Here is a 20643-nt window from a genome sequence, read left to right as displayed (position 1 = left end):
GTGACTGCTGTTTGTATTTTTCTTTTATTTCTTCTCTGTGCATTTATACACACATGATCATATATGCTTTTCCTGTCATGTTTGGGTTGCTAACTCAGTAGATGTTGCTTGCCTGAGCCCCTCTTCATGTCTAATACTGATTAGTCCCAGTTCTTCAATACACTGTTAAATCTGTATGACAACTGACGATGTTCAGTTTCCTAAGACAAAGTAAGGTCTGCAAGAATTAGCTTGAAACAATTTGAAATTCTTGAAATTCTTTCAGGAATTGTTCATTTTTTAGTTTAAAGCAAGTAGTACATTTATAGCTTTTTGCTACTAATACTTTCATGTAGATGTGCTCATAGTTGGCTCTGTAAATATAAATATTCTTGGTGGGAGACGCCCTTAAGGCCTGTAGCAGTCTTAGGAAAATAGTAGTGCTTTCTGCATATAAGGGTCTACTTTATATGCATTTCTTTGAAGGGCAGGAATGTATGCCTCAGTGTTTATAAGATGAATTAAATTCTGGGAAGGAAATTTTCCTTTTGATTTCAGCTAGCCCTGCAGCTAACTATAATGTGCATTTATATTACCAGTGCAGTTGTTCCAATCAGAAAGATGTTACTGGTGTAATATTTGAAAACACAGGGATAAACTTTCTGCTTGCAAAACTTTTATCACTTAATACAGTTATTGCAGCAGCTAATCTTGTTGTCAGCCAGTGTAATTCCTATTTAATTTTTATCTTTCTGTCATTTTTTTTCCCTTAAAAGCCAAAGGAAATAATAAATAATGTGAAAATCACCTGAAGAAGGCAACCTTTGACCTCAGTAATGCAAATTAGTATTGCACTCTTGTTTCAATCACTTAAGTACAAACAGATGAAATTGTAATGAAAAGATTAAAAAAATTAGGCATGGAAAGAAACACAGAAAAGCCCAGTAAGAGCATAAAGAACTTATTTGTGAAGAAAGCAGAAAGTCTTTTCTCAATGCCCATCATAATGTACATATTTGCTGACCATTATTATCATTATGTTTCTTTCCCATTTAGGAGATTGTCAACTTCAATTGTCGGAAGCTGGTTGCTACAATGCCTCTTTTTGCTAATGCAGACCCAAATTTTGTGACTGCCATGCTAAGCAAACTGCGATTTGAGGTGTTCCAACCTGGTGATTATATTATCCGAGAAGGGGCTGTGGGTAAAAAGATGTATTTCATTCAGCACGGTGTTGCTGGTGTCATCACCAAATCCAACAAGGAGCTGAAGCTGACAGATGGCTCTTACTTTGGGGGTGAGTAGGAAAAAATTAATTATAAGATTGGAGTGAATGCACTAGAATAAAACATGTTCAGATATCAGACATATAGAGACATCAGAATAAGTCTACTGAGTGTCTTTTGCCTAGAAAATTTCAATTGCAGTGAAGAGTGCACAAAATATTTCTGAATAAGACATTCAGAGTCTGCTTACTGTTGCAAGGATAACTATTGAAGATACAGAATGACCTTCCTGAATTTTCAAGTTATTTTGAATTGAGCACTGTTATTTAACAGACAGTATTTCAATAAAAATATAATAATTTGCATAGTAATTTTATAGCTATTTAAAGGTAAAATAAGCAGGATTCATCTTCTTTAAAAATGGATACAAATTTTGAGTCATAAATGTAAAGTACTTCTAAAAGGTAAAAATCACTGTAAGAATTACAAAATTAGACAGTGGATAAAAGACCATTATTTATATGGGATATTTTGTTATTCTTCAAGAATATTTCAGGCTGTTATTAGTGCTTTTTTACTGAATTTTAGCACACAACAATGTTTATCCTTCCAGTATATACTATGAGAAACTGGACTCCCTATTTGACTAGATAGCTCTCTAACAGATGTATATTAATAAAAACCATAATTTTAATCCAAATTAAATTCATTTGGTAATCCTAATGAAAAATAGGGGTTTATTTAGATGAAGGCATCCAAATTTTTATATTTGGATTAAAACAATCTTTTTTTTTTTACATATAATAATTGACCGGTATGAAAATGTTGTTCCTTGTGACTGTAAATTGACTTTGTGCAATAGAATAGGTGTCTGCTTCTGTGAATAGCAGCAAGACTGGTTTCCAGAAGCTGATTGAACATTTGCGTGTACCACTGCCACCCATGACAGTTACAGTTAGTTGGTTATTGTATTAATTTTCTGTTGAATCCCATGAATTATTCCAGAACTGAGTCAAAAGCCTTTCAGAAAATGTTCAGTTGAAAATCTAATCAGTGGTATATAGAAGTGGGAAGCTTAGAAAAGTGAATTTGGCTCAGTGTTTGAATTGGGCTATAGAGTTACTTAACTAATCCCATTTTAGAATAATACGCTAAAGCAACTCCTACTGATCTGGCCAGCAGGCCTTGTCACTCTGCAGCAGCCTCTGCAAGGTGATTTGTACCAGTATTTGTAGAAGCACTTCAGTAAAGAAGTCTTGTGCTTATCTCATGGGCTTAAACTGTAGATGCTGAAGACAGGAGATTAAGGAGAAAGAAAAGGTAAATGCTGAGGATGAAGAAACAGAGCAACCTTGGTCTTGGTCTTCTCTATGCTTAGCAGTGCCCTAGTTTATGAAAATGAGTTTGCAAGAGCCTGTGTGCTGAATCTGGCCATAATACTCCTCTGAACCAGCAGAGGATCAGAGGAGATTGCACATGAAAGTATTTTACATAACTGTTAGCCTGTTGTTGCAGTGCAAACAACTACTTAGCTCATCCTGTTCATCTGCTACCCTTCTTAGCAGGAATGCAGACAAAAAATAAGCTATTTGCAATATCCAGACACCACAAGAACTTATTACACTACATACCAAAGCAGTTTTGTTCATCCAAACTGCAGCTGGGATGAGACGAGGGGTGCAAAAATGGGGGCAAATGAATCCAAACCCTAACAGCTGCTGGGGAAAATGGGAGATAATAGCTGCTGCTTGAGGAGAGGACACAGGGAGAAAGAACCTGAGAAAGGAAGTGCCCTGAGATCTAAAGTGTTGCGATTCAGACCTGTTTTAACAGAATACCACATAGCATTGTGAATTCCCTGAAGTTGGTTTCAGACCCTGGAGAAGAAATACCTATTCGACTGCAGCTGAAAAGAGAGGAAACAAGCTGCATAGTGGACAACTGCAAATTGAAAAATGTTTGGCTTGTCAAAGCAGAAAAAAAAATTCTAATATTCTCCTCTCTCTGGAGATGTTCTTTCCCTGAAATGTGTATCAGAATCTGAGTAAAGCTTCCTGACGAAAGCAGAATTCTCTTGCCTGATCTTTGTTCTTAATTAAAAAACAGGCTTCCTTATGGATCTGGGTGTTATAAGTCACACATGAAACTAGATAAACCTTACAATTGCTTAGAAATTCTCAGAAAGAATGTGCCTGGATAACCAACAATGGAATTGATTAATCAGGCTACATTTCATCTCTGCTTTACATTGATTTTTGAGGGAGGTGCAGAGTGGTGACTCTAGAGAGCCCTCCATAGATCTGGGCTTGATTACTGTCTGCATCATTTCCTCATCTGTGCTCACTGGTTTCTCCTTTCTGGAGGGAAGGAGTAAGTACAAGACTAGCCACAGAGATACTGTGGTTTGTTCATTGCTACTCCTGTGGGAAGAACATCCTATCCCTTAACCTTCATGTGTGTTCATAAATCTAATTTTCTTAAACTTTGTGTGCAGGAGCATTACTTAGCTCAGCAGCATGTAGGATGCTAATTTTGATCCCAACAAGTTTTTTGTCCTTCAATATCCTAATTGAAGGATATTATCATCCAACATGTCTACTCCAAGTACTAGTATGAATTTGAAAGCAATTTCTGGTATTATGCTTTTCCGTACGCCATGTACCCCCCTACTCTTGCCTCCACTTCCCCTTCGACAGAATACACAAAACATGTAAGGGAGCAAGTGAGAAATACTGACCAGTCTACACTCTCTCAGATCTGCAGTCAACATACCAAAAAACAATGTCCCCCAATTATTGGAATAACAAAATCAATATATAAATATGTTCAGAAAAAAAGTGTGATTTGAGGTTGACTATGTTCTTTCAAACCTTTCAGTAATGACCACAGAGGAAATGTTTTGAAGAGTGCCATAAATTATGTCTTGAACAGACATGGATCAGTGGAAGGATTGTTTCATAAAGATTCAGGACAATCCATTTTCCTTTTCCTTTTACTGACATTTAAAGAAAACAGTAACTTTTTATTGCCTTAACTTAGAATCCCTGTCCTTACATGATGTGCTTGTGTGAGTTTTTATAGCAGGGAAAGGAATTAGGCAATGAATAATACATGATGCTAATTTTCACTATATTGCTCAGTTATATATTCATTTCTACATCAGTGAAATGACGTAAGCCACAGTTACCAATGGAGAATTCCAGGATTTTAATACTCTATAGCTGCTTTCATCAGATTCTTCAGGACCATATCTTGTTATTTTTGAGGAAATACCGCAATACTTATTTTTTCCTAAATGTCTATGGATTTTTGATGTCTTCCTTCACTTTACTCCATTTTATAAAATATCTTCTACTTCCCCATTATTAGGAATGGGATTGCTGCTACTTTCAGCAAAGCAGTAAACATGTCTTTTCTCTTTACAAATAAAAGAGAATGGAACTTCTCACACTGAGACTGACACAGTTTTCATACAACAGGAAACAAGGTTGCCCTCAATGAAAATTATAACCTTCTCCTTCTAGCTGCTTCTGTAGGATGGTGTCCTGGTTTCAGCTGGGATAGATTTATTTTTCTTTCTAGTAGCTGGTATAGTGTTATGTTTTGGATTTAGTATGAGAAGAATGTTGATAACACACTGATATTTTCAGTTGTTGCTAAGTAATGTTTAGTCTCAAGTCAAGGGTTTTTCAGCTTCTCATGCCCAGCCAGCAAGAAGGCTGGAGGGGCACAAGAAGTTGGGAGGGGACACAGCCAGGACAGCTGACCCAAAGTGGCCAAAGGGTTATTCCATAGCATGTGACATCATGCCCAGTATATAAAATGGGGGGAGTTGGCCTGGGAGGGATTGCTGCTTGGGAACTAACGGCATTGTTTGGCGAGTGGTGAGCAATTGCATTGTGCATCACTTGTTTTGTATATTCCAATTCTTTTATTAGTATTGTCATTTTATTATATTTATTATTATCATTATTAGTTTCTTCCTTTCTGTTTTATTAAACTGTTCTTATCTCAACCCACAAGTTTTACTTTTTTTCCTGATTCTCTCCCCCATCCCACTGGGTGGAGGGGAAGTGAGTGAGCGGCTGCTTGGTGCTTAGTTGCTGGCTGGGGTTAAACTATGACAGATGGGCAGGGAGAGTAAAATGTGAATGAAGAATGTCAGGAGAGAGTGGATACTCCTGACCAGGAGAAGGTAGACTATGTTAACATATGGGACAAAACCATAGGGGAGGTCAGAAGAGTGTGGAGAGCGAGATGGAGGTCAACAGAGAGAGGTCTGTGTGGGTAGGAGTCAGGTTGTAAGTGGTGCAAAGATATGAGATAGGGGAACTGTGAGTGCAGGGGAATGTCGTGGGCATGAAATTGATGGGAAAGGGAAGAAAATGCAAGGGGCAAGAGAATGTGTGAACAAGCCTAAAGCAACCTTCAGAAGCTGGAAAGGGAGCAGGAAGGTGCTTACACCTATCCCTTTTGAACAGCAAGTAGGGAAACCTGACTGAATGTGTGTTTGCAGCTAAGTTGAATTGTAAGTTTGATATGAACACACTTGAATTCAGCCTTCCTGGGACAGAGAAGAATTGGGAGGCAGGTGAAAAATGTAAGCAATTGTATTTTGAGGATGTTGTGATGGCTAAATTTTTTTTTTTTTTTTTCTGGTCCATGGTTTTGAGTATTTGCAGTTTACAATACTGAAAATGTAAAGTCTTTGTTAAGTACACAGCAGTGGAGAATGAGACCTCCCCAATTTTTTTGTCTGTCTCAGTATATATTTGTGTTTCTTTTCTTTAATACCTCGGTATTTCAAACTCATTTATGCTATAATCCCAGTAGTAAATGGTAAGGAGGAAATTGCCATGTTTCAGTCCTACTGAACCTTTTCTTCTGAGTACCAGATGATTGTATTAGAAATTACTCAAAGGCTTCTTGTGGTAGGAGGTATTACTGAACAGATTGCATATTTCTTCCTCACTAGACACATAAAATTGGTAAAAAGCAAATATTTTGAAGTTTTTACAGATGAAGCACAAGAATATGAGTCTTTTGCTTATAGAGAAGCATAGTTCATAATTTACTGAGGCTTTACAGAGCAGAAATAATAATGTATCTAATGAACCTAATACTAATCTAATTTTCATTATACCAATATACATTGGTATAAACTGGTGTAATACCACTGATACGAGGCAATTCTGATTTTTGCTGGAGTAAATGATATCAGAACCACTCTATAATAATATTATATATGTTGGTGATTCAAAATGTCTTATGATTAATAACAAAAAAAATATACAAGAGTGCAATAAACTAGAGAGAAGTTGGTTTTAGTAAAAGAACTCCTTTACAACAATTCCTTTTCTCTTACTCAATTGGTTCCATGTGTGACTCAGTGCTCCTTTAGTCATCATCATAAGCTCTGGCTCTGCAAGTTCTCCTTCCCTTCTGGAAAGGCCTTTTCCTCCCTTTATTTTTTATAACATGTAGTTCATGGAATACTTTAGATTTTTAAATATTTTATTTTGCCTAAATTATTTAATACTGTTTTAACAGTTATCCTTACACACTTGAAATTCTAATAAATTGTATCTTGCATTTGCTTCAGCTTGTAGAAGGCCAGTTAGACAGAACTACTTTGACCTACCTATTACTGATGGAGCTTTTCCTCATTTCTGAACAGCAACTGTCAGTATATTTTAGACCAGTGCATTGGAAAATAATACCATGGGAAATGTTGAGTCACTTTAGATTATATTTTGCCACTTTTTTTTCTGGGTAGACTCTAGGTACTTCCTTTTGATGCTCTACTTTTAAGGATTTGCAGCATAATATTGATTATAAATAGAGAAAATGCTGTTAAAGTGCCTGTCTGCTCACTGCTTTACACCTTGTAATTTATACCTGGACAATATGATATGATACAGTTTTACATTTTGCAAAAACACTGCATAGGGCTACTTCTTATTCAAGGTATTGGTGAATTAAGTCTCTCAGTATTCATACTCCAATCCAGCACCACACTGAAATACATAATTAATTATAAGTAGCCTCTCTGAGATGTGATTATTCACATTCTTAATGGCAAGTACACTATTAAATGCTTTAAGGGAGCAGGATCTCCAGATCTCCTTACCAACTCATTCATAAAATACTTTTCAAGTGAACAGTATAAACCATTTTTCTAAAAGTATTGTCTGCAAGAGGTCCTAAAAATGAAATGTCTTTTTGGCACAAACTAGTCTGCCATTTTGAGGATACAGTTTCCTCATGGTATAGCATAATTCCTTGTTGTGCATTATGTTGTTCTTTTGACACCATATTTTATATAGAAAATACTATGCAGTCAGAAGAACTTGCTATTTATTCTTTTTAAAAGTCTAAGAGACTTCTAAAGAAGTTAGAAAGAAAATAACTCACTCTGCGATGCTAGAAGGTAGAAGTGGATTTGGTTTTAGGAGTTTTATTAATTAGCAAAACCTAAAATATATATTTAATAATGTTAATAATAATAATGCTAATAATAATTCCTGGTATCTAAATAACATAGTCTTCAAACCAAATTATAATTCTAGTTCTGTGAATTCATGAATAATATAAAAAAAATTAATTTAATCTTTATACCTAAGAGCGTCTACTGGACACAAGCAAAATATCACATCAGTATAGCTTGGAAATCTGAAGTGACCAACACAGATAAACCAGAAGATGATTTTGCAAGTACCTTCACTTTTACACAGTAGAATTTAAACTAAATATTTGGGTTTAGATTAAATATTTAATCTAAATATTTAATTCAGAACTGACAGTCTCTGATCATTTCTTTAATAATTTCATCGAAAAAAATGAAGTGCAATATTTTTACAGTCCACTTAAATTCAAGTTGAATAGTCTAATTTGTAACTTATTATTTTCCAAACTCAAGATGACAAGAGCATAACACTGAATACATAAGCAACTAAGTGGCTTTTTTCAAAAGGGAACAGGCATCCATCTGAACAAAAGTAGGCATAAATGAATGGAGCAAAGTCACTTTTGGACTTTGACCCAGCCAGTATAAAAGCTGAATCTGTACTTAGGCACATTATCTTAGAATCTAAGCTTAATTTTTTTTATACGAAAATTAAATTAATATAATCCAAATTATGAGTTTTTAAAAGAAAATAAATAGACTATCTTAGTCTCTCTTGGTAGAAAGCACACTTCATTAAAGTAAAATAAAAATATATAGATGCTCTGTTATAAATAGCATTGAAGATAAAATAAGGACTTGCATTTCTATTTTATATAATGATTATAAGATTCTCTTCTATCTGTTCTCTTCTATCAATCAGAGCTTTCTCAGGAGAATTTCAGTTAACAAGAGAAAATAGGCAGGATGTAAGAAATGCTGCCTCTGTTTGCTCTAGTCATGAAAACTTGGCCACAGCTATTTGCAGTACCTTCAGATAGAAAAAAAGAAAAGACATAAAATGTCTCTGGGCAGATAACATGCCATTTTTTTACAAAGGCAATTGTATTCTAACCATGTATATTTGGCTGTCTTTCTTGATGTAAAAATAATTATTACTAACAACCTTTCTGAAAAGAATTAAATTATACTGTCGATATATATAAAGCGTATTACATTGAAATATGCTCAATAGTGTATCAGTATTAACTTTACAGAAAATAAGAGGGCTTAAAAAAATTGTTATATATCAGTCTTGTAAAAAATTACAAGTCATTAGAGAATGGCTAAAATGGATTGGCTTATTGCATCCAAACGTGCCTTCAAAATTAATATATGCCTAAAATGTCTTTTTCTGTATCAACATTTACTTATATCACAGTAGATAATATTTTAAAGGATCTGCCAAGTTGTTTTAATGAATTTCACATGGAAATAATGAGGCCTGTTCTGAGTAAGTCTCAGAACATCCAAATTAGTAGCATGTTATCATACTGCTTTTCTCAGTGCTGCTATCTGTCGCGTCCCAAAGTTGGAGCGACCCAGGTTCGTGGATTTCCTTTGTCAGAATTAAGGTGAAACGACACCAGGGGAGTTCAAACAACAATCAACATTTATTCAACCTAGCTAACTTTGTCCAAGTACACATGAACTTGTTAATATGAACCTTGCAACATGTCATTAAGCTGCTGTTTGAGAAGAGAGGGGAGCTGTAGAAAAAGAAATGGAAGAAGAAACATGCAATGTATCAGAAGGAGAGCCCTCCCGTTGAGTCACGAGGTTCAGAGCAGACCCCCTTGCTTTCTGGACTCCTTCTCAAAGAGGAGCCCAGGGGCGGCTAGATCCACTCCTAGTCTCAGACTTGGTCAACGGTTTATGTTTAAAAGGATGAGGTGTAGGGACTGTGTAAAAGAGAGAAGGAAAACAGGGAGAGAGAGAATGAGAGAAAGAAAGAAAGAAAGAGAGAAGAGAAGGGTTTCACCAGTCCTGGGTCCAGCATTGGTCCAGCCAGCGTAGAGATCCAGTTCCGGAGGGCACGCGCCGAGGACTCGTTCTCCCTTCTTTTATAGTGTGTTAGTCAATGGTCTCGACATGCGCAGTCCCATTCCCGGGGTTCTCTGGAATCGGTTGGAGAGCTTTGGGGGGGGAGTCATTACAGAGTTGCCTCTCTTTTCCTGCTGGCATGACCGCTTAAGATAGAAGCACAGTCCCATCCTCTGTGGGGTCTCCTCCTCCAGGCGCATATGCTGTGCTCCTCCTGGTCACTTAAGATAAGGAATTGCGGCTTTGGAGAAGCGAGGTCCCACCCTCCGGGGGGCCCTCTCCTTCAGCCACATTGTCCTGTTCACAAAACTCCAGCATTTTCACAGAGGCCATTTTCTTCACCAAAGTTCTTCAACGAATGTTTGAGACATTGACTATAATTTGTCAGACCGTCACACCACCCCGTGGCTCAAACAGTCGCTGGACTTTGATTCTCGTTCATATCATCTTCGTCTGTGGTGATTTTAATATAGCGGACAGTAGGGGAAGAGAGAGAGACAGCTGAGGATAGCAAGCGGCTAATCATACATCTTACTATGGCAAGGCCTGTTATTAAACATATAAATCCAATTAATATCATAAGTCCAATATTCACAAGCATTTTCCCCATCCCGTCAGTCCCAAGGATCCTAAAATGGAATGTAGCCATGAGTTTGGATTCCAGCCATCAAACCAGTCAGCTGGTTGCATTGCATGGAAGAGTTCTCTCGTCTGGTCGGCAATCTCCTTCATCTTTGCCCGGGCTTCTTCAATGGAGGTCGTGGCATTATGAATGGTAATACAACATTCAGATTCAGTCAAGTTCAACATACCACACACACCTTGTTCTTTTAACAATAACATATCTAAGGCTAAACGATTCTGTAATGTCATTTTTGATACCTGTTGCACTTGGAGATTTAGTTCCCCAAAGGCATATCAAGTCCAATTACTTAATACATGTACTTGCCAAGTTAGGTTTTCTAGCACCCATTGGTGCCGAACGATATATCCAGATGGTGCAAAGAATGCTTCTAGCTCTAAAGATACCTTCTGTCCCCAGGTATAATAATCGGGTTTTAAAATGCTTTGAATCCATTTCTGTGCGCTACTTGGGTCATCAAGTTCTCGTTTCTTCCTGTGAATAGGTGGTGTGGTATATTCAAAGATTCGCCTGAGACACATAGTAGGAATTCCCAAACCACACTGCAATCCAGCCTGTTTGATAACATTCAAGTGTGAGTACATTTTCCCATCTGAGCACCCCCAGATGGTCCCCTCAGGGGCAGCATACAAAGCATTTTGACAAGTAGCTGCGTCTCCCCGAGATATTTGATTATCCTCCCCCACCTTATGTCTTGGGAAGTGGTTAATGGGAATTCCACATTTTAGCCAGATATTAACATTATTGGTGCCCCAAGCAGTGTGGGCGCTATTCATTGAAGGATATTGTCCCTTCCTGTCAGGTATGTGAACACACCAAGCTGAATCCCATTTTACGTTATATTGTAATTCAAAAAGGGGTAATTTCCGGGGAAGCAGGCCAAAAGGTCACTAGATTACAAGATATATTGTGATAGGAAGGGCAGCCTGTTATTTTCCACCAGGATGGAGAAGGTGGGAATCGTCTGGAATAGGCTTCCTTGAATCCTGGAGGACATGGTGGGCTATGACTAGTACCAATTTCGCGACTGACCTCCAATCTCCATCGCTTACAAGTTTTGGTTATTAAGTCAGGTCACCCCGTGTCCCGAGGGATCTCATAGAATGCTGCTTCATCTCGCCACCATCTACCAGAGGAGGTATAATCACTTCAATATTGATACTCAAAAGGAGCATCTACTAACCCTATAATGCCATTGGTCATATTATGTTTTCCAATATTGAGCTTCATGGGTATCAAACCAAATCTAATCCCCTGCTCGGCAGAAGTAGGAATCTGAATACAGATCCCCTGATCCGTTCTATTCCAGACATGTATGAATCCTTGTATCACTTCCCAAGCTAAATTGGAGGTCCTTTCTCCTTGTCCAGATGCACCAAAGCTAAGAAAGGCAAGGAGGAAGGAGTTCCAAACCATCTTTCCCTGTTATACCATAAGAATATCACAATGAAAATCAAACAAACAATACAGATAATGGCCCACTCATCAAGTGAAAACATAAGTCCTGCTGTGGGCTTCTGATAACCTGCAAAATATATACAAAAATAAACAATCATTAGAGGGATAGGATTGGAGGAGATGTCAAGCAGTGCTGCTAGTGATTGGGATACATCCGAGAGGCTGAGGTGTACTCTCCAAGGCGCTCATGCAGCTTCTGTAAAACAACCTCATACAGGCCATGTGTAGGATGTGTTACTTATTATAGATGCATACAAACTAGCCTTAAACTTCAAGCTTTCTTGACTGGAATTGCTCTGATTAAAGCATCCGTAGATCAGCAGAATGCGCTCATTGTGTGTAAAAAGGCTAATAAGTTTATAGCGACCTCTTGCTCTTACGTGGCGTATGGGCCGCTGCAAGAACTCCAACGTGGTCTGTTGTCAAGCTCTCTGTGTCCTCCCCCCAACTCAGGAATTCTGAGAAGTCAACACAGCATCACTAGTCAGAGTAACAAAAACATAAGCAAGCAATCAAGCAGCTATGGTTTTAGTACTATAACAGAGGGTTAGGTTTATATTGTGCATCTTAACTAATATGCTTGTTAGAATCCAGTTAGTGGGATACAGAAAAAACATATTCTTATCAGCCATTTAACATCGGAGCAACTTTAATTCAGAACATGAAGGTCCACTTAGAAGGATGGGACAATCCATCGGGTATTGATACGATGCTCTTTCCCATGAGCATCTGTGGCCACCCAGGAATAGAGGTTAAGGGGTATCTTTAGGGTTAGGGGCACTTGCCCCACAGTGGGTAGTTCCACTAATACTGGTTGTCCAGCATAGTGGAGCAAGTGTGCAGGGTCTTTGCCACCTTTCGTCCCTGGAACAATAGAAGGAGGTGTGGGACAGAACGCTAGGAGTCGGGGGCAGCCATTTGCCCCCCACCGGCTATTAATTCGGTATACTGCTTCTGGTACTCGCAAGGCCCACCCTGGGTCATGGGGCCTCAGAGCTTGTTTTAGAAGTCCGTTCGTTCTCTCCACAATACCATTAGCTTGAGGGTAGTAAGGGGTGTGGAAAACCCACTGGATTTCCTCACCCTTAGCCCATTCTTGCACCACTCCAGTGGTGAAATGGCTCCCATTATCAGATTGAATTGATTGAGGCTTGGGTAAGCAGCTAAACCATACTTTAAGACTTTTCACTGTATTTTCTCCTGTTGCTCTGGATACAGCTTCAGCTTGTGTTAGTCCTGATACCACCTCAACTCCTACTAACACATATCGTTTTCCCTCTGATACCCGAAAGGGGCCAATATAGTCAATTTGCCACGTTTGCTATAAACCTTTGTTTGTCCTTAAATGTAGGGGTTGCTCCTTTAAAGGGTTATATTTTTCCAAACGAACTCGACATTGACCACATGCAGAAATAACAGTGTCACATAATTCTCATGTAATGGCCCATCCTCTGCTAATAGCCTCTTTGTACAGGTCTTTACTGCCTGAATGGCCACGCTTCACGTGCAGCCACTCCAAAAGGTGTTCCCATTTTTCCGCTTCACCATCGATGGCAAGACTAGCTAGACGTGTTAAGGAATCTACCCGGTTATTTAGGAGGTGAGCTGGGTTATCCCCTGCCTGGTGTGCAGCAACCCAGCCTACCAAGAAAGATCTCTGCTTGGCCATATTCAGTATTTCTTCCCATTTGTCTCGTTGCCACACTGGCACTTGGTTTACTTCCCATTGGTTTTACTCCCAAAATGGTAACCATTCAGTGCATCCTTTAAACACTGCATAGGAGTCAGTATAAATGTATACTGGTTCTGTTGTCTCAGCTTCCTTAACGACTACGCTCCACACAGCAACTAACTCACTCCCCTACTTGGGCACTACCCTCTCCCTCAGTTATCACATGCTCCCCTGAATCAATATGTAATGCTACTGCTCGATACTTCCACGTCTTTCCGTCCCTTTTTGCGGAAGCATCAGTGAACCATACGTTTTTTAAATGGGGTTTGAAATCAGGAGCCACTTTGATGTACGATGGAGGGGGTTCTGTATCTGGGTGATCAGAAGGGGGATCCTGTATTTGGAGCATTTTGGGTGTTCCCTCCTCTATCTGTCTAGTGTGACAGTAGTGGTCTAACTGGGCATACCACTTCCTTACTGTTTCTCGTTGAGCTACTCCTGCGGGGGGAGGAGTTCCAGCCAATATTGGTTTCAGGATCTTAAAGGGTCCTCGCAAGATGATGGGCTGTTGTCGTATAATTCTCTCGGCTTCCTGTAAGGCTAAGTTAACCACAAAGAGTCCTTTCTCCCAAACTGAATACCGTTTTTCAGCATCCTTAAAGCTATGCGAGAAAAATCCTATAGGACGAGTAGGACCTTCAGGTCCACACTGCCACATATGTATAGATAACCCATGAATTGCAAAACCCCATTCTATGTGGAGTGGGTCTGTTGGATGTATCGGCCCTAGGGCCTGGTAAATCCCTGCTTCAAAAATTAATAATTTCAGAGCCTCTTCATGGACAGGTGTCCAGTCCCAAGCAGTTCTTTTACGGGTTAAATCATGTAAAGGGCGAGCTATGATAGAAAAGTCGGGGATGTGTTTTCTCCAAAACACTAGCAAGCCTAGGGCATGCTGCAATTCTTTCTTATTTTTCAGGCATTTTCACTTGTTCGAGGGTGGACAAGGTTTCAGGAGGTATACACACAGTCCCTCCTTTCCACCAGATACCTAAAAATTTTACTTCAGGTGATGGGAGTTGCACCTTTTTGGCAGGAATTTGGAGCCCTAAATTCTCTAAGTGACTAATGATTTCTTTCTGGGTTTGTCCCACCACAGTGGTATCCGGTCCTCCAATTAGCACATCATCAATATATTGATATACTTTTACTCCATCTTTGGGAGTGATCTGATTTAGTTCCTGGGCTAATGCATAGTGAGCAATGGTTGGTGAGCGGCAATAGCCTTGGGGGAGCCATGTAAATGTATATTGTACACCTTCCCAGGTGAAGGCAAAGTGGTCCCTATCTGCTTCTTGCAAGGGAACCATAAAGAACATGTCTTTCACATCAATGGTTGCTAAAATCTGGTGACCCTGTTCTTGTATGGTTGCAATTAATTCTGCTATATTGGGGACTGCAGCTGTTAATGAGCCAGTATTGGCGTTCAGGCGTCGATAGTCAACTGTCAATCGCCACTTCCCATTTGCCTTGCGGACTGGCCATACTGGGGAATTATAGGGTGAGTGCGTAGGAATAACTATCCCCTGTTCCCGTAACTCAGTTATTACTGAAGTGATCCCTTCCCTTGCTCCCAAAGGCAAAGCATAAGGTTTGACATTAACTATCTTTGAAGGGGGAAGAGTTGGTGCAGACTGCAAAAGCCTCACAGAGATTGCGGGAAACCCAAATTTCCATTCTCTTCCCTTAGAGTCTACCCACGACCGGCCCTTTAAGAGGTCGAGCCCTAGAATATTGGTGGGTAGAGGACCTAGTATCATAGTAACCTCAACAGGGGATGAATCCCCTGGCAGCCAGCATTTAACTTTAGCTGTCGGCTGTGGTTGGGAGCTTCCGAAAACATCTGTGACCCATATCTGCTTCTTATCTGCAATTATTCCATTGCGGTTAGCAACATCCGTCTGGAGTGCTGATATCTGAGCACCCGTATCAACTAAAAAAGTTACTGGGGTCTTAAAGGGACCAAGGGGAAAAGTAATCAACAGGTCTCCTGTCTTATTCACAGTGAGCCTCCTTAAATAAACCCACTGGCTGTCCCCCAGCTCACTTACTGGGGACGGCGTGTCTAGTTTCCCGTCCTGCGGACAGTCATACCTTCCTCTGGGGCAGTAGGCGTTTGGGGAGTGGGAGTTGCCAGCAACTGTGGATTCGCCCCCTTATAGCTTCAAATGTCTAACTCAGTATGGGGAGGCTCTTTGTTCTTGTCTTTCCACCCTAGGACCAACTTTTCCAGGACAGAGGTGGGCAAGCCGTCCATCACATCCCGGGGAATTCCCTTTTCTATCCCTTCTGCCCACAACAAGTTCCGCTGACCCCCATATGGCTTTTTGGTGTTTACAGTCTTAGATGGGGGAGGTCGGCCAGGTCCTTCTATTCGGCGGATAGCAGGCTTAGCCCTGCTTTCTTCCCTTGTGAGACCCATTCTCCGGCTGTAGTTAATCAATTCCTGTGCCACTTCTCCCCAGGTTAGGGCCCCTCCTGCATTCCGCCTGCCTCCTCTAGGTGCTATCGCATCGCGTAATCTATCCTGCAGCTGAACAGCATATAATTTCAAAGAATCTGGTAAACCCCTGATTAGAGGAGTCATTCTATCAGGATTGGCATTTAACAACATCGGAGAGGGCTGTTGTGGCACTAATCGCCTATCATGCATTAATTAGAGACAAGCAGTTTTCTGTAAACTCTCGGTTAACTGATTTATAGAAGGGGTGTCTATCCGTGTTGGTTCTCCCCGTTCCATTTGGTCTATTCCCCCTGCCCAGTAAGCTGCCCGCTGCGTCAGAGACCATGGTTCCCTAGGATCATCGGTAGTTAGGAACACTCCAGGCCCCCAATATCCTTGGGCTTCATCTTCTGACAATAAAATCTGGTCACCACCGGTTAATGACTCCCTCCACACATATTCTGTTTCGGTCTCCTTTGCTAGTCGGATATACTTTTCCTGAATTTTAGATAATTCAGTGGCAGAATATGGTATCGTCTTAATGGTCACATGTGGTGCTACGCCAATTTGGCCATTGTCTATGGTTTCTGTTTTAATTGATGGCCTCATTGCTATTTCTTCATCCTCAGGGTAAAAAACTTTCCTGGTACATTCTAACTCTTGATTTGGGTATAAAGATTTTTGCTGTTTCACTTGAACTACCTCTAGACCTTGCAGGTCTAAGTCCGGGTCAGATCGTTCATCTGCCTCGGCTCGTAAAATTCTTTCCTGATCTAATGCATCAGACAAGGCAGCATGAAGCCGCTGCGTTGTATTACGCTCAGCAGTTAACTGCTCTTGCAGGACTTTAACTAAATCCTGCAGGGACTGAATCTTCTCCTTATCTGCCTGCTCAGCTCTCATTGTTTCCTGCCTGTCTTCCTGAGCTGCTGTGAGTGCGGCCCCTAACACTGCACACACTACAGCCTTCCCTTTTCCCAGGAGAAACCTGCCTTCTTTTGCAAGCTTCTCAATTCTTCCTACAATGGCTTTTGGATCATGCCAGTGGTTTCGTGCCCAGGCTACTCCTTGTGGGGAAGGGTGGGCTTTATATGCAATTAGCTTCTCTAAAACAGGGGAACAGTCAGACACAGATATTTCCCGGGTCACCATGCCTGCCACTGCTCGGATCTCTCCCGACTTATTGTTGAGAGATCCTTCCCAGATCCTCCCTGCCCGTTCTCCGAGTGGAGGTCCGGTATCCCATTAGAAACTCCCTTCCAACAAGGGAAATCCTGTCCGTGACGCCAATTAAGATATCGCGTCCCAAAGTTGGAGCGACCCAGGTTCGTGGATTTCCTTTGTCAGAATTAAGGTGAAACGACACCAGGGGAGTTCAAACAACAATCAACATTTATTCAACCTAGCTAACTTTGTCCAAGTACACATGAACTTGTTAATATGAACCTTGCAACATGTCATTAAGCTGCTGTTTGAGAAGAGAGGGGAGCTGTAGAAAAAGAAATGGAAGAAGAAACATGCAATGTATCAGAAGGAGAGCCCTCCCGTTGAGTCACGAGGTTCAGAGCAGACCCCCTTGCTTTCTGGACTCCTTCTCAAAGAGGAGCCCAGGGGCGGCTAGATCCACTCCTAGTCTCAGACTTGGTCAACGGTTTATGTTTAAAAGGATGAGGTGTAGGGACTGTGTAAAAGAGAGAAGGAAAACAGGGAGAGAGAGAATGAGAGAAAGAAAGAAAGAAAGAGAGAAGAGAAGGGTTTCACCAGTCCTGGGTCCAGCGTTGGTCCAGCCAGCGTAGAGATCCAGTTCCGGAGGGCACGCGCCGAGGACTCGTTCTCCCTTCTTTTATAGTGTGTTAGTCAATGGTCTCGACATGCGCAGTCCCATTCCCGGGGTTCTCTGGAATCGGTTGGAGAGCTTTGGGGGGGGAGTCATTACAGAGTTGCCTCTCTTTTCCTGCTGGCATGACCGCTTAAGATAGAAGCACAGTCCCATCCTCCGCGGGGCCTCCTCCTCCAGGCACATATGCTGTGCTCCTTCTCCTGGTCACTTAAGATAAGGAATTGCGGCTTTGGAGAAGTGCGGTCCCACCCTCTGTGGGGCCCTCTCCTCTGGCCACATTGTCCTGTTCACAAAGCTCCAGTGTTTTTACAGAGGCCGTTTTCTCCACCAAAGTTCTTCAACGAATGTTTGAGACATTGACTATAATTTGTCAGACCGTCACACTATCAAGTAGTGTATTAAGACTTATTCAAGGAAATGGACTGATAAGAACACAAGTTGTTTCAAGAAACAGGCTTCTTATAGGTAGGTGGCATAAAAGACAAATTTGGGTCAAAGTAAATAAAGGCACATACTTTTAGGCTTGTTGACAAATCCTAAATAAATATGAAAAGTTGCTCACCCATTAGCAGACTTTGTTTTTAAAAAATAAGTATTCCTCTATAAATCCTATCAAAGTTTGGGTCAATGAAAGTTAGGAAATTCTTTTCAGAAGAATAATTTCCCCCCCTGGAAATTTGTGCTATCTCCAATGAAATAAATGTACCTCTCTGCCAATTAGAAATGCTATTAGAAAAAAATAAAGAATAGAACCTCTCTAATTAGACCACTTACTCTACCAAACATTTGACATATATACACAAAGGTTAAGCAAATGAGGGCTTTGGAGGGAGACCTTTATGGAAAAGAGTAATGGAAAGAAATATAGCAAAAGACCTAATCAGCTTTCACCTGTATTGTAGATCAGGAAAATGGTTCTGAAATGCCAATCATGGATACATGTCTCCAGATGCTTCCAACTTGTCTGTTTTGAAAGTTCCTTCTTGTTTCAGAGGCTTTGGAGCAAAACTTCCTTTTTCCAGATGTGGTGATTGTGTTCAAAGGATAACATTCTGGATGAAAAGGATTGGTATAATACTGTTTGTGGGGGGTGCTGATATCCCTTATCATCTACTTCTTTGTCCTATTGACCATTTCGTACCTCAAGAAGACTGAAACCCCTATTATTACTTATTGGCTATTACACCATATCATTATATCATCCTCAAATATAGAAGCAAATGTTCTCTTCGGTCCCCATTTGTCCCAATCCAATGTCAGGGAAGGTTTCAATATGATCCCAAGAGCGAGATTAAGACACAAACGAGGTCAAATGCCGTATAGTCAAAAGAGCTTTTATTATCAAAAGTATCAAAAGTGAAAAATGGTGGCAATAGGATAGAATGGAAGAAAAGGTAGAAATTAAGCAAGCAGTCGGGGTAGGATTGCTAGGATAGTCACCACCACGGATCCAGTGGCATCCCGTTGGTCCTCAATCTTCAATTCTTCGGTGGTGGGGAAAAGGCCGCCACAGCTTGTCTCTAAGGGTTTTTATAGGGCATATTTCAATAATGTCATGCGCTGCAGGTTTCGTCTATCACACGACCTTCATGTGATTGACACCAGAAACCAGTATCTTATCAGCTCCAGCCCTGTTTCCTCCCCTGGATGCCTCAATGGCCTGGTAATCCTCCTTATGGACTGAGGAGTGTCCTGCTTAAACAGGCCATCTTAGAGACAAAGGGCTCAAGATAAGCAGTTCACAGTTCCTTAAGATGACAGCCCAGTCCCTCACACCTAACAATCTTTGAGGCAAATGGTTCAAGATAACAATTCAGTCTCTTACACCATTTCATTCTCTTCCTATCTTCAGATATATGACATATCTTCATGATGGAGAAATTATCTCAGCCAGTAAAGGTGCTGGCAAGGAGGGACAGGTATTTGCAAACAAGAATCATGTTCCTAACTTGCAATGACACAAGTCAGTAAGCATGAGTCTCCAGCTTACTGAATGAGATAAACTTTTGCATTTTTAATTGCTATATTAATAAGTACGTAATTCACCTTTTTCTAATCTGTTTTCTGTTTAAAAAGTTGACAATTTCAACCTTGCTGGTTAGGGCACATTTTCTATTTCTTTTATTTGCCCTGTTAAATTAAATAAAATTCAAAAAATAATAAACAATGTACATGCTGAGAACTCATATGTCAGGGTCTTCAGAGCCAGAAATATCAAATGACTGGAAACAGGCAATAAAAATGTGAAAGAAACTGACCTAGTTTCTTTTTTTTTTTCTTTTTTAAATAGGATGACTATATAAGGGCAACAGCTATCACAAAGAGTTAAATTTAAATTAGGTTTAGGTAAAGAGTTCAAAAAGTGACAGGAGACTGAAACTGAGGCTTTAAGGAAGTTGGTTTGGACCCTTAATTGTAATTGGCCATTTTCAGTCCCTCTTCAAAATAGTAACTACTCAGCAGTATATCCAGGCCTCCTTCATAGAATGGTTTGAATCTTAGAATGGTTTGGGTTGGGTTGGAAAGGACCTTAAAGATAATGTAGTTCCAACCCCCTGCCATGGGCAGGGTTCACCTTCCACTAGACCAGGTTGCTCAAAGCCCCATCCAACCTGGCCTTGAACACTTCCAGGGAGGGGGCATCCACAACTTCTCTGGGCAACCTGTTCCAGCGCCTCACCACCCTCACAGTGAAGAACTTCTTCCTTACATCTAATCTAAATCTACCCTCTTTCAGTTTAAAGCCATTACCCCTTGTCCTGTCACTACATGCCCTTGTAAAAAGTCCCTCCCCATCTTTCCTGTAGGCCCCCTTTAGGTACTGGAAGGCTGCT

General features: G+C 40.4%; 1 protein-coding gene across 1 annotated transcript in view; it reads left to right on the top strand.

Moving 5' to 3' along the window:
• Positions 1–20643, top strand: part of LOC138683343 (potassium/sodium hyperpolarization-activated cyclic nucleotide-gated channel 1-like) — a 255360-nt gene that overhangs the window by 219665 nt on the left and 15052 nt on the right. The window contains exon 6 of the mRNA XM_069775035.1: positions 1036–1276. Within this exon, the coding sequence (XP_069631136.1) occupies positions 1036–1276 (241 nt within the window). The remainder of the gene's footprint in view (positions 1–1035; positions 1277–20643) is intronic.

This window comes from Haliaeetus albicilla, chromosome W, assembly GCF_947461875.1.
Source record: "Haliaeetus albicilla chromosome W, bHalAlb1.1, whole genome shotgun sequence".
NCBI classification, from domain to species: domain Eukaryota; kingdom Metazoa; phylum Chordata; class Aves; order Accipitriformes; family Accipitridae; genus Haliaeetus; species Haliaeetus albicilla.
This window is presented reverse-complemented; position numbering and strand designations above follow the sequence as displayed.